We start from the raw sequence: 17,431 nt of genomic DNA, 5'->3' as shown, positions 1-17,431 counted from the left end.
TTATTGAACAGGAACGTGTTTATTTGCGGCTTCAAATACAATAGCCGTCGTCCACTTAATATCGCACAACTCCTGCGCAGGGTCCTATTGCATTGAGATGCTTCTCACCACTCCATTCAGGCAATTCTGCGAGGATGACATGACGAAGTGAAATTAGTTATATTGTTTGTATAATATAATACGGCTCAATTTATTGGCTATTCGCATGCGTGTGTGCGATTGTACATAACAGGAACATTTTACAGTACAGTGATGTCAAAAGTATCTTTGTAGCAGGGATGGCATACACGCAAAATTGTACAACAAAATAGGGCTGTCAACTAGTCAAGCTGTTTTAGGCGCAGCTTTGTTTTCACGGTCCTTTCTTTCTGTACGACAGAATTAAAAATGGACGCTTGACCTGACTTGAAAGTAAATCGTAAATCTAGCGCCACGCGCAAGGATAAGACATACGCCAACTTCAGAAGCTGCACTTTGCCAAATATGAGTATATACAACTACATATTCCAACATTTATGCCGATGAGACCTGCGACAATATGGCGATATAATTGATCCACAAAGCACATACATGCTTACAAATGGGAAAGAACAGTCAGTTACAAATATATTATTTCAGATGTACCGAGATATTTGTGCCTACGCATCGTGAAAATTCCTTATAATGTTGACAGGGTGCACAATGCTGTTCTGCAAATGATCGTACGCAGGCGTTTACACATAATTTTATTAGCTGTCGATTACAGTCATTTACGTGTGAATGGTATGGCATTATGAAGACAATAGGTTTTGTAACTTTCCTTTCTTAGTAATTCGGGAAAGCACACGGCTGCATCGTTTTTTTGTTTACTTTAGAAGCACTTTTTTCAATGCGTGTAAATGTCAATGTTGTGTTAGTTCTTCTTTCTTTCTTTTTTACATCAGTTTAGCTGCTCGTTCAATCATCCTGCCTTTAGGGTATTCATATATCTGCAATGGTTGTTCGAATCTAGAAGCTGCCAATGTGGCGCATTTCCGTAACACACGTTTGCGGCAATTTTATTCTTAAACGTACGATTCCGCAAATGGGCCGTTATACGGTCAGTTTCCGCTCATTTATAGAAAAAATAACGTAGTATTACTCACAGTTACCGTCGAATTGAGCCCCTGCAAAAAGAAAAAAGGAGGAGTTTCAATCACCGAAACTATACTAGCGCGCAAGGCAGCGTAGCAATTTTTACCGTGAACTATATCGAATTCATTTGAATTTCTAGTTAGGCGTACGAAAGGCTGCAAAGAGCACATGCGCCCGCTGCGATCTTGTGGTTATTTACCACAAGTTACCCCAACCTAATCAATTCCTTTGTTGATTGTTGGCTAGATATATTGCTGCGCACATACCGCAGCAGTAGTGCGGCGTAATTCAAGCGTAACATAAAAAAAATAACGTGTCACACCGAGCTAACATCTGTCGTCTGGTCTATTTACGCAAAAACACCCCCAGCAATGAACGACAGCGCATGCCACCGTGTTGCTATCCACCAGCATTCATAATAGGCCTAGTGATAGGTTTATTGTGGCTGTCAAACGTGTTACATTGCACCGGCGCACATGGTACCACCGTTTCTTTTTACAGTGAAAGCTGTTATTAGATCACAACTCGGCTCACGCGCAGTTGTCCGCTGCCGTCGCCGCCAGTGTCCGTAACCACATAGCGCGAAATCAGAAGAGAAAAAAAAACCTAGCACCAATGACACAGTGGAGCTCGAACCCGGGCCCACTGAGTGCCAGCCCCGTGAGCTACGCCGGTGCTTGTGACGTGTTGGCAAACTTGCCTGAGGCAGCCTTGATGTCGGGAAAGCAATCACGTCAATACGACTTATAAACCGTTTTAAAACAGCGAAAGAACACCAAGTTGTCTCACAGTGCCAATAGCGTAACGAGTGGGCCATCCAATGTTCCAACCCATATTACAAAAGCTTGTTCTTGTTCTCCTATTAACTGTGGCGCATAATTCCTCATCGTCGTCAGCCACGGCATGAACAATTGACACAGAATTCTTCGCAAGTGTTTAGCGAATACCACGCTTCTCGGAAGAATGACGAAAAATAGCATAGCGAATGCCGGCCTACTACCAAAAAGTTTATTATTAATGCCCTAGTGGGTACCAAGCAAGCGTGCTTCCAGTAGTTACCCAATGAGTGTTTTGAAAAGGCTCTGAAAGGCCGCTTCTTCTAGCTTTCGCTGTGAATGTGCTGCGACTTCCGCGCAGGCCTGGCATGTTTTTTTTTTTTACCTTGTCTGCTTTATTTCTCTCCAACATTAAATTCTTCCATCACTTTTTTTTGCATTTTGACTCTATGCTGCAATTCATTCGGAGACAAGATCAAGCTACAGTTAGCCCAGTACAACCTAAAAGCTAGTGTGCCTCTTGAATTGATCAAAATAGCGAAGTAATATTCTTTTTAAAAGTGCGTAACTTAAGGCAATAAAATAAGGTGCATATATCTGTAGTTATCCCACATTGCATTTACTATCATAACGCAATATTATTTTTCAATGTGCCTAGCCATTTGCACCGCCAAAACACATGGACATCCAAAAGTTAAGGGTAAAAAAGTTCTTACTGACGGTTCTAACCTTATTTACCTTTCATTTGCCTGTCCTCATGCTAAACCTTACCTGATTCCTAATCAATATTTCATTTTTAAAGCTAAGTACTTTTACTGTTATGATAGCTATGCTGCAGCGTCACGCCTTAACACTTCAGTTCCGAGTGGCAGTTATTGTAAAAAACGTTATGCTCTCGAAAACTAAATTTCCTGCAAAATGCAGGCCTATAAATGCGATTGCTACTAGCAAATGCGCTTATTATTACGATTTTTATTACTAATGCGTATGCACTCACCGCTTCACGTCCCAAGCAGTCCACCTTGTTCAGAGAAAAGAAGATTTGAAATGTGCATGAGCATCTTTGACGGGATTAAGCAGTCGCAAGTCGTAGCCTAATTAGACAGTGACTTCTGATGAAACAACAATGACAATGTCTGCTGTTCTACGTCTCAAAACCATGATGTGAATACGCGAGACATTGTAGTGTGTGTGGGTGGGGGGGGGGGGGGCTTTGAAAATATTTATTGTGTGGTGTTCCTTAAGAGACACTGCCATCACACAGTTCACGGGCCTCTAGCATTTTCACCTCCATCGAAAATGTACCTAGTGATAAAATAAAGCTCAAAGCGAGACATTTGGCATATTTTCAGGCGGATCACGACAAATTTTACGAATGAAAATTTCCGGAGTAGATCTCATCTCCTGTCGGAGATTTTTCCAACAAGATTGGTAGAAATAATATATTTTGCTCATTTGTAGACATTCGCCAACCTGCTGTCGTTTGGCGATCCGTCTTTCTACTCGAACTCCACCGGCTGACTCCCTCATTGAATCCGCACCTATGTATACTCACCGCAGTCGTGATACGCCGCAGACTAAGATAACGCTGTCTGTTGGTTCCCTGAGCAACCACGGAACATTTCTGTTTTTTTTTCGTTTTTCAAAGTTTTAAACCTCGTAGGTGAGGCGCGTCTCGCAAGTACACACACACACACACACACACACACACAAAAGGACGTTTGAACAGAGAAAATAAAACAACCTTAACGGGATAGCGAACGCAAGTAAGTGAAGTGCAATAAACCCATGCGTTTATATGTTATCATATGAAAACAAATTTTCAGTAAAATTTGATTCAGATAAAAGAGCTGTCGAGTGGCGTAGCCAGGAGGGCTGCATGAAGGTGTCAAATGGTCTCCAGAAAAATTTCGCATTTCGTACGCATTACTGAATACGGACGCACATCAACACGCACGACCATAACGAAACGCCAAAATCCCTCCCTCCCCCCCCCCGCCAAATAAATTATGGTTATGAGTCATGACACAACTATGGGCAGTTCAGTGGGCCCAGGACGTGGTGGAGAGGCTAGGCCTATCGGTCCCGACGTAAGACGGGCCCCCTACGTGCTAGTTCACGCCCTGACGGACATAAAGTTTATTGACGCCACACGCAGCTGGTGTATTTGTGAGACATCGTTCCAACGCGGGGCTTCTACACCTATATATTGGCGAGCGTATAGCCTCAGATGAACGTACCCAATAAACCCTACACATAACCGCAGGCTGGATAATAACGCTCACTGCCAAAAGAAACTAGTCTTTCACTCCTATTTGATCCGAACTCCGGCCTCTTATCTCTCCCCGTATGGCCATAATGGCTCTGAAAAGACAACCTATGCCACATGCTCTGCAGTTGTTCTCAAAATCGTTCACCAGTCGTTCAATATCTACGATGAGGAGCAGTTAGAGGCCACCGTGCGCGGACCACGGTGTCAGAAGTACAGGACCATATCCTGGACTGGCCAAGAGATAGGACCAAGATCAGCTCAGCCCAGAATTCTGGGAAGATCGTCAATTGGCTCCCCGTAGGCAACCCATTACTTCCACAAAGCCCCGTTTCACGTCATAGCAACCCTTGCTCAATTTTTACCCCCTTCCCCCTTCTGCCTTCATTTCGCGACAGAACGTAAGAGAATCAGAAATTTAACGAGGCCCCCATGCTGTAGACGCTCCAAAAAATTGCATTGCTGTATACCACCAGCATGTGTCGAATCGCGGCCTATTAGTATAGTTATATATTTCGTTTCTTTTGTCAAAAATCCGATTACTGCTACACCCATAAGCTCCAAAATTTTTCCCGATGTTGACATAGTCACACTTGGGCCTTTTTCGAAGCTTTTAAAACTCAAGCAGCTGTGTTCAGCACCCGCCACGGTGGTCTGGCGGTTAAAGTGCTAGATTGCTGCCCCGAAGGTAGCGGTATCAAATCCCGACATCAGCGGCCGCCCATTCCACGGATTCGAAAACGCTAGAGGCCTGTGTACTGAAATTTAGGCGCACGTTAAATAACTGCTTTTGGTCAGAAGTTGCGGAGCCCTGCACTACGGCATTTCTCGAGATCATATCGTGGTTTCCGGGCGTTCAACCCAAACAGTTATTATAAGGTGCGTTCAAGCTATAGGCTTCGAACAGTTCGCACGTATCCACAAGTAGTAAGACGGTAAGTTGGGCCAGTTGGTTAGGATCCATCGGGACAGGGAACTCCTTCCCTGTCCTGTATTTTTTCTGGTGTTGCGCTGTAAGTAAGTTCACGATGTGTCCACAAGCTTGCAAAGACATCCCACGTCTAAAAGCGTGAGTCTGACAAACGAATGCGCTGCGTCGTCAATGACTGACTCACAACGCACCGCTGTCGTGAAGTCAAACTCGTAGTCAAATAGAGATCATGCTATTATCGCCTAGAGCTTTGTGTTTTATTGTAGGTTACCGCAGAGAAAGAAAAGAAAAACAAGTCCTTCTGTAACAGTGACCACCACAAACTCTGTACTTACAATTTTATCCATTGGTTGCGACTTACAAGTCTGGAACCCCTGGCAAAGAAGAAGAAGAAACCGCGCACTGTCAGCGAAACACTGAGGCTGCATTTGAGTTATAACTGCGACAGCAAAAATATTATGGGTAAAAAAAAAACGCAGTTAGGACCGCTCATTGATATTTAGACTTGTAAGAACATGTCAATTGGCGTATAATAAAGGCCGCATACTTACCTTCATAAGCTTCTCTATCTGCGGGTTTCCACCCTTCATTTGCATAATTTTGCTCATATCCACGTTGCCGAAGCAAGCCATGGCTTTCTTCATCAGGGCCAAGCCTTCAACAAAGGGAACATATCTTTAATTTTTGCGAAGACAGTACGAATTATTTGAAAATCGCAGGCGACAACATTATTATAATACTTCAGCTCGGAGGCTCGAACCAGCGGATATCTGTTGCACGAAATATCGAAACGCACAACTCAGTGAACAACTAAGATTGACCCCATAGTTTTTTTGTGCTCAATCGTTACTTTATGGCCCGTAAAGAAAGAGAGCTTTTACTCTATAGAAGTTCAACTAAGATTGACCCCATAGTTTTTTTGTGCTCAATCGTTACTTTATGGCCCGTAAAGAAAGAGAGCTTTTACTCTATAGAAGTTATACTCTACAGAAATAAATCAAGTGATGGCGCTAAGTTAACAGCGGAGCCGTTAGGCCTTCATTTATGCAATAACTCGTCGTCAGAAAACTGTCATCATCACAAACAGTCACGAGTTCTCTGCGTCCTCTTCATGTTCTCTTTCGCTCCCCGAACAAGTGCACTGACTTGTCCGGCATGGGATGCAATATTTCTGACGGCTGAGCGAGTGAGAGAACACAGAGAAGAAAGAAATTAAGGGGAAGAGAGGGGGGATAAAGGCGAGAACGAGAAATATAGCGAAAAAAAGAAAGAACTACATATAGAAAGTAAGAAAATAGATGACTTGCACGTGAGATCGCGGACGCCACTTCAGAAAGCTACTGTGACTCCCCGACGGATGCTTCGATGAGAAACGAGTTGCGTCCATGTGAAAAATGACGCAGCAAGAACGTCTGTGTGCGTGAAAAACGAAAGAACCAACGTATGACGTTTTGATTAAGATTTTGAGTCATCAAAAACGCCACGTGTCCTCATGCTGGTGCTCCATGTATGACACTTTCAGCGATGTCAGTGCAACTTATCGATTGAAATGCACACAGACAAAGAAAGGAAGAAAAGTTCGAAAATGCGGAGAAACAAAGAAGGTCACACAGCTCCACGCTCGCTTCAAGCCTGGCTCCACTAATGTTTCACTGCCTCTCTTTTTTTCTCTCGCTCTCTCTCTTTATGTTGTGCACCGTCAATGCTACGGAAAAAAATACACTGTTCCGCACGTTGAATCCCTGAACAGAAAGCAATTTAGTGCAGTGAAGCACGACTCTAATGGGACTCCTATAGGAGTCCTCTAGGAGTTCTATTGGAGTCCAGAACTACATATATATGTAGTTCGTCGCACACTTTGGCGATCAGTGAAGGAACGGAACTGTCTGGGTCCGTACTTCCTTTTGTTTACTTTTTTGTCAGACGCAATCAATCACACAAGCTATTACCTCTAGGCGTCTATACTTTAGGAATGAGCATCTCAAGACTGGTGTCACGAAACACGAACAAGAAAACTTGTTCAGTGCGTGCACGCCTGTTAGCACTCTCAAATTACGGTTCCTAAATTTTCCATGTGTGCCGTAATGCGTAAGCTATAAAAAGAACGTACGTAGTGAACATTTGTTAATTATTCGGCAGTGTATTCTGAACTACGGTGCAAGTATGTTGACTTGGAGTAACCGAGCTTCGGGATTAGGGTTCCGCTATATGTAACAATGCTTTTTTGTTTAAGCTGTCCATATTAAACATCAAGAAATTCCACACTGGGTGCATTCGATAATAACCGATGATTCGCCAGCGTTTCGCCGTGGAAGCTATCAGGTAGAAATGCTTAACTGTTAAGCCCGAGGAGGCGTGTTCCATTCCCAGCCCTGCATAGTGGCTGCCATAGGAGTCCGCAGCATACTGTCTTCGGGGTGCAAATGCATGTCGCATCACGGTTGGCAGAGTGGGAACGCTGGCGTAGCTTGAGTGACGACGAGTGGTGGTGCTGATTGGAGGGTGGGGCAATAGTCCCTTCTGCACTACCCTACCGACGCCCATGGTGGTCGCAGCATAATTGAGCCATGTTCAACGCCTGTATCTTTACGTTTAGGCGCACAGAAATTAATTTCAGAGGGTACAAGTTAATGCAGACTCTCCCCGCTGAAGAGAGTCTTTCATAATTACACGATGCTCTTGTCACGTAAAACCCAGGGTTCTAATCCACTAACGAAAGTTCGATAGCTTCCAATGACGCATTCGTACGCCTCGAGTAATGACCATGGCGACTACAGTAATTAACCCAAACAATGACGCAGACGTTGCACACGGTACCTTTTTGCATGTCGGCTTGGCCGTAGTTGCACGTGACGCACGCGAGAAGAAAGACGGCGGTAGTGATAACGGAGACCTTCATGACGATGTCTGCTGCTCCCCGTTTGTGGATGAAGGCCCGTTCCTTCCACCGCGCGCCGTCGGAGCAACGTTCGGCCTTTTAAAGGGGGCAACGGGCCGCCCCACACCCCTCTCGTTGCACTTGTCACGCTCGTCGCCACTCAACACGTGTAGTGCGCGCCTGAACCGACAGTGCAAAGGAGACGCCTGAAGCGACAGTTTCTCGAGTTGCGAGATTGCGTGACCGGGGCAGTGTCGAGGGTGCGTAGTTCTCGCCGGAATCGGATTAACAAGTTGAAGATCGAATGGCGTGCCTGCCTTTCGGCAACGCTGCTTCTGCAATGCCACGAACGTGGACTTTGACGCAACAAGTTGTTGACGTCCCCGTTGGAAAGAACTGTTCGACAACGGCACTGACACTAGTTAATTGTGCACGCGATCTTGCAATCTATCGTTGCGGCAGAAATTATTCTAGTTAAAGGCATTATTGCATGTTTTTTTGGTTAGTTTAGCTTTACTGAATATGTGAGCAGAGGGACGCTACAGCGTCAAGCGAAAGCTGAAGAATCGGCTTTTTTAAGAATAAAACTTACAGATTTGGGTGCACGTTAAAGAACCCCAGGTGGTAGAATTTCCATAGCCGCCACTACGGCGTCTCTCATAATCATATGGTGGGTTTGAGACATTAAAACGCACATATCAATCAAGCATAAGATTTATAGGCTCGTACTTGACTGAATCATGTTGTACAGTTGTGATATCAAGTTTTCACTTAGAGAAAAAGATGATGAGCGTATCTATATGAATTTGTGTCGAAATGCGGAAAGCCAATCAGTTGGCCCAAGCATGCAGGACGGACTCGTGATGCAACTATTCTACAATGACAAGGTACGTCTTTGGTTGCTCACACGAGCAAGTTTCTCGCTTTCGATACAGAAAATTATTCGCGTTATCCAAGTTCGTCATAATCAAGGTGACATTGAGCCCCACCCCTTTGTAACTTTTTTTTACCCGTTTATCCTACTACAACGCCGTCAGACACGAACAGGTGGCACTCCGGCATTTCAAATTTGTTTTTTTCTTTTCCTCTTGCAGAAAGCAGACACAGCGATGTGATGGGACGTTGGCCACTAAACCTTTAAAACTAACACTTTGATAATTAACAGGTCAACTTTGTAAAACATGCGTTTCCCGCACTGGCCTTCCAGTTTCCATCTGCTTGCTTTCATCATTTCGTTCGATGCTATAGACTGTTTCATTGTGAATTTCGGTGCCGTCCTAATAGGCTGACAACTTCGGCATTTTGTATCTGTAACAGGTAAATAACAGGTGCTATGGTAGACGCATATAGGCATTCAAACAGTTGGGTTGATACATTCAACGTTTTATTACCTTCTTAAGTTCCCGTCACGGCCAACAAAAATGAGATAACGTTTGCTTAACAGTCCAAGTTGGCGCGGTCCATGTGTCTCAAGTAAAGATATCTGTAGGGGAAGTCATTTTTACTCTCGTACCTACGTTTAAGGCAAGCCGACGTAATCTTGGCCCTTCAGTTGTTGTGATCTGTAGGCGTGGCCAGTATGGTCGCGCTGCGGGTTTGGTTACGTGACAGTTTTTGGCGAGTGAACTCTGGCCACCGGCGTGCGATGAAGGCAGGCCGGACGCAATTGGGCTCGTCCGTTGCACCTGACCCGTAGCCTTCCATCGAGGGTGACAGTCCCCTCCCCTGCAAGTGACGAACAATCTGTACGTACCAGTTCAATCACAGGGAGCACGATGTATTACGCTCTGATAGCGTGGAAGCATGGGCGTCTGCGAGGGTAGGGTGTGAAAAAAAACTCCCCCCCCCCCCCCAGTCACCCCAGAACTTATCCCCATCTCAATCAACAGCACTGTTTTCCCCCTCGCCGCATGAGGGATTGCTTTGCACACCCCAAAAAATCCTGACGACACCCATGGGCGATAATAAGAATGATAAGAATGGGCTCGTTGCGGGTGATACGTCGTGAAACTTGTAGCGCACTAATAACGTACACGAAGAAAGCGAAGAGAGGACGGTATGCCTTTCTTGTCTTGCGTCATCTGGTCTTCACTTTCAGCGTCTGTGTCCTTAGTACGCTACCATGCAGTTTCTCCTCTAGCGAGGAATGTCGATGGACGTATGGAAATTCCCATCCAGTCAAGAGTGAATAATGTTAAGGCTAGTTCAACGGGGGCCACCGCTAGTGTGTGGACTAAACCATCCTCACGACAGAAGTACACGAAGCAGTAAAAAAAAAACACTGTGAATGCACACTTCTGTTCATAAGTAAGATTGGTTCTTTTAGCGCGACGATAAGCGAATGCGCTGGCACGTAGCCCCATAATTGCAGCCAGTTTCTCTGCATCAGATTTCAGGAAGGAAGATCGTTTACACGCCTAGAAATCGTCAGTAATAGCGCGCAGTGGCCGAACCACGTTTTAGGGGCGAAGCTCCTTAAAGCGGCACCCATTCGTCCCTCGTTGTCGTAGTCGTAGTGTGTAACCAGTGTTACATTTTGACCTGCAAGGTGGTGCCGGTGGAAGATTTCTCCTGTGTTTTGTTGAACAATAAAAAGATCGCGGCGTGCGGGTTAACTAAATGCCGAACGCTCCTGTCTCTCATTCCCCATTAGCAGCCATTGGCATGTACATTGAGCACTATCTGACAAGAAAGGGTTGTACCTCCTTAGTTTTAGAAAGGTTTAGCTTGCGTTGAGCCGCAGTGCCATGAATACAATGAACTATAGTATATACCATGAACTCCAGGTGGTTAAAGGTGGGAAGTATGAACTCCAGGTGGTTAAAGGTGGGAAGTATGAACTCCAGGTGGTTAAAGGTGGGAAGTATATACGAAGCGCAAGCCGTAAGAAAGTAAAAGCTAAATTCTCCTGTCTCTCATTTTCCATTAGCAGCCATTGGCATGTACATTGAGCACTATCTGACAGGAAAAGGTTGCTACGTTATACTCGCTGGGCGTAACCTCCTTGGTTTTAGAAAGGTTTAGTGAGCGTTGGGCCGCAGTGCCATGAATACAGTGAACTAGTATATACCATGAACTCGAGGTGCTTAAAGGTGGGAAGTAGACACGAAGCGCAAGCCGTAAGAAAGTGTGCGTGTGCCACCTCTCGTTTAGTCCTTGGAATGTCCGCTGGATGGCGGTGCTTCAATATGGGGAATATATGATGAAAAGATGCGAGATGGTGGTACTTGGAGTGTTGAATAGATGGACGAACGGACACACAGACAGATGCATGGATGGACACATGAACGGGCGCAGGGGCAGATGCATGGACGAACGCAGTGACGGACGCACGAACAGACACACGCACGGACGGGCGGATGGACGCATGGACGGTCACACAGACGGATGCATGGACGGACGGAAGCAAGAACGAATGGACGGACGAATGCTTCGCCCCACTCTCCATCATTCACTCCGTGGATATGCTGCCAATTTTTTAGACGCCGGTGGTGTCAGTCGCGCTTCGCGTCGGAGCTCACAATTTGCTAGCGTAGCGTAGCTCTGGCCAGCGTGCCCACTCAAGCAAGAAGAGAGACGCGCGCGTCAAGTTCCATTTTGACTTTGCCATTTGCTCCAGAGGGAGCGCATGTGCTACATTGGTATATATATATATTCCCTTTTTGCCATCCGCCAGAGCAGAGTGCTCTGCCGCAGAGTTCGTGGATCACTTTGAATCCACCAATGAATGACGCCATTAGCAAGGTTTAGCGAGGGTTGGGCCGCAGTGCCATGAACTAGCGGCGGTGAAAAGTGGAAACTAGACACGCGGAGCAGGCCGTAAGAAAGTGCCCGCGTGCCGCTCCTCCAGTCCGGCCATGCCACCTCTCGTTTAGTACTTAGAATGTCCCCTGGATGGCGGTATTTCTATATGATAAATATATTATGGAAAAATGCGAGGTGATGGCACTTGGAGGATTCACTAGATGGACGGACGGATGGACAGCAGCACGTTCGGATGGACGGAAGCCCGAATCGACGGATGGACACGAATAAACGTACGGATGGAAGAGCGCGCGAATGGATGGACACACAAATGACCACACAGGCAGACGGACTGATGGATGCTTCGCCCCACTCATGCTTATGCACTTTGTGGATATGCTGAGACTTCTTTCCGATTTCGCTCTCGCCGTTTACAAAGGCTACCGCAAGCACCCATGAACACAAGGGTTTGCTTAATCATTGATCATGGACCATAGTTGTCTGAATGGAGATTTATATCACCGTCAACATGGATGCCTTCACGTTAAACGGCGCTACAGCTATCAAACATCAAGACAAACCGTAATAAGCTTTCTTATACAAATATATACTATTTCGTAAGGACTTATGTGTACAATGTATGCTTTTCTGTGCAGAATTATTCTGTGCGGATTATGTTTTCGGGGTGGAGCCAAGGAAGTCGAAGCTCCAGTTAGTCTAACCTTGTCCTGCCTCAAGCGTAACCAGACAGACAGACAGACAGACAGACAGACAGACAGACAGACAGACAGACAGACAGACAGACAGACAGACAGACGGACGGACGGACGGACGGACGGACGGACGGACGGACGGACGGACAGACGGACAGACGGACAGACAGACAGACAGACAGACAGACAGACAGACAGACAGACAGACAGACAGACAGACTGGACTGGTGAACGGACGCTTCGCCCCACTGATCATCATTCACTCCGTGGATATGCTGTGATTTTTTATTGGAACCATGTTTTATTAAAACCAACCATGTTTTTTATTGAAACTTCCACCTGCTGGTGCTGAATTTTTAGCAGACATCTTTAGCTATACGATTCCAGGCTTTTTTGTCATCTTGCAATCGTTTGGTCAAAGGATAAAGAGGAAACATTGGTTTCTTTTTTTTTGCGTTAACTCTTTGTTGTATGCTGCTTGTAAAGCTATTTGTGTAGGCAACCGAACTCTGCTGCATAGTCTGACAATGCAAGAAGGCTTTTCAGAATCACTTAATCTTCGTGAGGCTTTCCACGACTGGCTCCAGCAAGTGTGCAATGCGAACTCTCTTATAGTAGAGTACTCTAAATTGCTAAACACTTTTTCTGAACGCATATTACGGGGGGGGGGGGGGGGGGGCTTAATTATATCTACTATAATATTGCACGTAGCTTACATATCAATGGTCAGAAGACGACAACGAGGAAGTGGTCTGTCGGTTGTGCGTGCTGTCTTCCATCTTAGTCGACGCCATACGCATCAGTTTGAATATAGATTTTAAATAGACACGCCTCGTGTCATTTTTACGTAACATCTTTGTGGTGGAGGTGCGGGGTACTTCCCCGTCTTCATCACAAAGCTCCTCAACGGCCGCATCATCATAGGTCCAACCATGTCACAGGTTGAACAACCATCGTCTTCACCACCTGCCCCTACCGTGACTTCTGCATACGTCGTCCTACCTCCTGCTCGTGATCCCGGTGTATTTTCCGGTCAGGATGGCGTTTACGTCGACTAAGATGGAAGACAGCACGCACAACCGACAGACCACTTCCTCGTTGTCGTCTTCTGACCACTGATATGTCAGCTACGTAGCATTACCCCCTCAGCGGTAATGTCATTACCCCCCCCCCCCCGGCGGTAACAATATGTCAGCCTCCATAGGACTTTTAGTATGTTAAGCCCTAACCGCATGCACACGATTTCCTGGCCACAAGCGGCAGCGACAAACTTGCTCCGTCGCAACTTCTGCAACCGCATGTCAGCGAGAAAGTGTCATTGGGTGTTTTCCAATACTCCCCGTAGGTGGCTTAATAGACACCATAAAGAACGGCGACCATCTTAAGTTTCAATCCAATTCTCACGTAGCCGACAAAATAGACAGATCCGAGACGATTGCATCGTGGAGAAGTATACGATGCAGGCTACTTTCCTGGCCGTACAAGACGGCGGCTCAATGAATCGCTCTGATCGATCAGATCTCGCCAGAATGGTCGTCTACACAAAAGGAGACGCTTCTCCAGACAATCACTGTGAGTAACGTTTACTTTTCTTTATTTCAGCCTGAAGTAGCCAGAAGATGCCACAGTTACGTTTGTTACTTAAGCTTTCTCTTCTCGGCATGAGGTGGCATTACAGTGGCTCTGTAGTTTTTTTTTTTTTTTTGAGCGCTCCCCATCGACTGCGCAGATAAGCGGTTTTGCATGTTTTGAGCTTGCCTTTATAATAATAAGGCAGCAGTTAAAATCTTTGTAGCCCGTATTACATTGTACGGCTTTCTCGGGTGTCAGTCACCAGGTATTTATCAATAAGTGCGTGTCTGTGTGTTTGTTTCTTTAAGTTTTTCTCTTGCCACCTTGTGGGGGAAGTGCACGTACATTGAACACGTAAATTTTTGTAGTATAGCTTAGACTTTCTTTCGCAGGGCAGGGATCGTGTTTTGTAATGATATAGTGAGAAAGTTCATAAGGACAATTGGCGTCAGAAACACATGGTTAAAAAGGCTCCAAAGCGTTCAGGATGCAAGGTGGGTTTCAAAATGGACCTAAGTGCAGAAACGATTGAAGAGGAGGCTGACGCCAAGTGTAGTCAATGTGAGGTCGAGGAAAAAAATGGAGAAAATGATGGTTGCCTGGGGTGAACTGCTGATGAGGATCACTGAGCTGGAGACTGAGTTGGCGACAGGGCAAGAGAAAACGAGCGCTATGGGAGAAAGACTAAAAGTCCGCCGAGGAACCACTAGCGAAGGTGAACCAAGGAGCGGCCGACGGAGAGAACAGTAGGGCACCGGCAACCAGAACGGTGGAAAAAAAGAGCAAGCAAGTTTGGAAAAAACAGGTTCAGCCTGTTCAATGGTTGAAAGACCCAGCTTCAGTGAAGTAGTCGAGGGGCCTGGAGGGGACAAAGCAGCCGGCGTCACAGGTGCAAGTAACCCCCAGGGGTAGGACGTTACAGCTGAAAAGTCACAGCATCTTATAATCACCGGGGACGCGAATTTAAATTGATGCGCACCAGCAATCAAAGAGAGGGTAAAAGGTGACAAGAGGGTTGCAGTAGGGACGTTCGCAGGACGCAAGCTGAAAGCAGTCATGAAGCAAGCGAGCGCAAAACTCAAAACTACAGCTGATAGACGAAACCTCGTGACAATTTTAGGCGGTTTAAAGGATGTACTAAATGAAGTTACGGCAAGGCTAGCGACCACACTGGCTAAAGGGGTCAATCACATGCGCGCCACTTCTCCTCATGTACCGGTAGTGATATGCGCGATATCAGAGGTACCAGTGCTTGACGACAACCTGCAAAGAGCGGTTGTCAATGCAAACCAAGAGATATGGCGGATGAGTCCAGAGAAAGACTTTGAGTAGTGGAAATGAACCGAGAGATGCATTGGTGGGGTGATTTTCATTGAGACGAAATTCACTTCGATGGGCGGCTAGGTCATGATGTGGGTTGGAGACTTGAAGGACGCGCAGTAGCTTTTTTGGGGGGCACGTGGGCCCTTCGGGGCGCAGGATCGCTAGTAACGAGGAAAATAACCAAGGAGACTCTTTGACAAGTGGTATGGACAGATACGATTTCAAAGTGGCACCAGTATCTAAGATAGGTAGAGTCCGGGGCAGAAATAGACGTAGCCACGAAGGCTGAGACAATTCAGACATAGGGTTTATTAACATGAAGGGTGGCAGGAACAGACTGAAGTGGGAAGAGATAGAAGAACAGCTAAGGGAGGAGAGCCCGATGGTATACGGTTTTGCAGAAACACATCGTAGGGACATGAAACAACCTCCTAACAATCCGGACTACGCGTGGGAATATATAATAGAACAGAAGGCAGCAGAAATGGGGGTGGTATTGGGGCATTCATTCATAAAAGTACAGACTGGAAAAGGGTCAAGCAGGAGTGCAAGGAAAATTTATGGCTAAAAGGGATAGTGCCAGGGCAAATGACACTCCTTGGTTTGGTGTACTTGTGGACGGGAGCAAAGGCCAGAGAGGAATACCAGGCAATGGTAAAGTGTACATCAAAGGACATTGAGGAATTAGGACAAGAGTGCGAGATGACTATATTAGGAGATATGAATGCGCACATAGAATATATAGATGGGTATACCGACCAACCCAACAGGCAAAATGATCATGAATATGTGTTAAAGGTATGATTTGATCATTTGCAACAGTACTGAGAAGTGTGACGGGCAAATAGCATGGGAGGTAGGAATGCTGCAGCTGAAGATAGATTACGCACTGATGTCACATAGGATGTATGATAGGTTCAGGGGAATGCACATAGATGAATATGGGTCCAGAAGTCTGGGTAGTGATCACAAACGTATCCAGCTAAGTTTCGCAAGAGCCGTGAAAGTGGGAAGGAGACAAGATGAGCAAGTACAGGAAAATTTTTATTCAGAAAGAAAAATTGAAATAGCTACTAAACAAATTGAGAAAGTAATCACTGAGGATAATAAAACAGTGTGGACATACACGAATCTATTTAGACTGTTTGAGATAAAGCTTGCTAAGGCACGTGACAAGTCATCTCGGAAAAGACACAAACCCAAGAGCTGGTGGGATGAGGACGTTAAGAGAGCCATAGCAAAACGCCAGGAAGCCTCTAGGGAAAACAGACATGCTAAGCAGCGGGGTGAACGGACAGATGATGTTAAAAGAAAATGAGACACCGTTCTAAGCTGTAGAAATAAGCATCCCTTCTTATCAATGAAAAGATTAGAAGAAATGGGGCTCAGCGACTGGTAGAAGTACATAAAAAGGATAGAAAGGCAGCTGCGAAATTTTCGGACCATCTAAGCTCCCTAAGAAATGAGACAAGCCTATAGCAGAGGTTTATAACTACAGCTCAAGGTGCTAGGCTAGAAGGGGACGAAGATATTAAATATATAAGAACAAGGGTGACAGAAAAATTTCAACAAAGAAGTGCTTTATTCACCACAATAGACAAGGATGAATCAAGTAATGCAATGGCTCAATTTTCACAACAAGAGTGTGAAAGGGCTGAGAAGAGGGTTCCTAGTAGTACATCAACAGGCCCAGATGGCATTCCAATTATGTTCATAAAGACATTGGGTCCGAAGTCTAAGCAGACTTTGAGAGAGGCAGTGAGCAAATTAATAATCGATGGTAAAGCCCTGATGGATGGAAACTTAGCAGGATGAGCATGATCTTTAAAGAAAAGGGGGACAAAGCTGACATAAACAACTACTGTCCTATAACAGTGACATCAGTGGTCTACAGGCTGGCGATGCAGGTTATATAGGAAAGACTGCAGGCATGGATAGAGGATGAGGAGGTACTGGGGGAACTTCAGAATGGGTTTCAGAAACACAGGAGGTTGGAATACAATCTGTTCTCACGGACGCAATACATAGTAATAGCAGAAAAGGAACACAGGCCCCTGTGGCTAGCATTTTTGGATATAAAGGGAGCGTAGGATAGCGTGGTTCAAGAGGACT

General features: G+C 45.7%; 1 protein-coding gene across 2 annotated transcripts; it reads right to left on the bottom strand.

The window, feature by feature from the left end:
- Positions 1–8,051, bottom strand: LOC119160023 (uncharacterized). Of its 2 annotated transcripts, none has more exons than XM_037412776.2 (6): positions 7,907–8,051; positions 5,641–5,744; positions 5,425–5,463; positions 2,887–2,910; positions 1,125–1,145; positions 1–126 (listed from the first exon to the last, which is right to left on the bottom strand). In XM_037412776.2, exons 1-6 carry the CDS (start codon positions 7,986–7,988, stop codon positions 85–87), a joined length of 312 nt encoding a protein of 103 aa, XP_037268673.1. In that variant the 5' UTR covers positions 7,989–8,051; the 3' UTR covers positions 1–84. The 2 variants fall into 2 exon arrangements, with proteins under 2 accessions (XP_037268673.1, XP_075745902.1); XM_075889787.1 differs by having other exon boundaries at positions 2,887–2,906.
- Between the last annotated feature and the right edge of the window lie 9,380 nt (positions 8,052–17,431).

Source organism: Rhipicephalus microplus, chromosome 3, assembly GCF_043290135.1.
Source record: "Rhipicephalus microplus isolate Deutch F79 chromosome 3, USDA_Rmic, whole genome shotgun sequence".
In the NCBI taxonomy this organism is placed as follows: domain Eukaryota; kingdom Metazoa; phylum Arthropoda; class Arachnida; order Ixodida; family Ixodidae; genus Rhipicephalus; species Rhipicephalus microplus.
This window is presented reverse-complemented; position numbering and strand designations above follow the sequence as displayed.

Excerpts from the sequence above, each read along its gene's own strand:
- LOC119160023 (XM_037412776.2), bottom strand. The coding sequence starts at position 7,988 with ATGAAGGTCTCCGTTATCACTACCGCCGTCTTTCTTCTCGCGTGCGTC. Across the intron at positions 2,911-5,424 it reads CGCAACCAATGGATAAAATT|GTGGACTGCTTGGGACGTGA; the intron begins GTAAGTACAGAG and ends TCTCTGAACAAG. Across the intron at positions 1,146-2,886 it reads ACTGCTTGGGACGTGAAGCG|GGGCTCAATTCGACGGTAAC; the intron begins GTGAGTGCATAC and ends TTCTTTTTGCAG.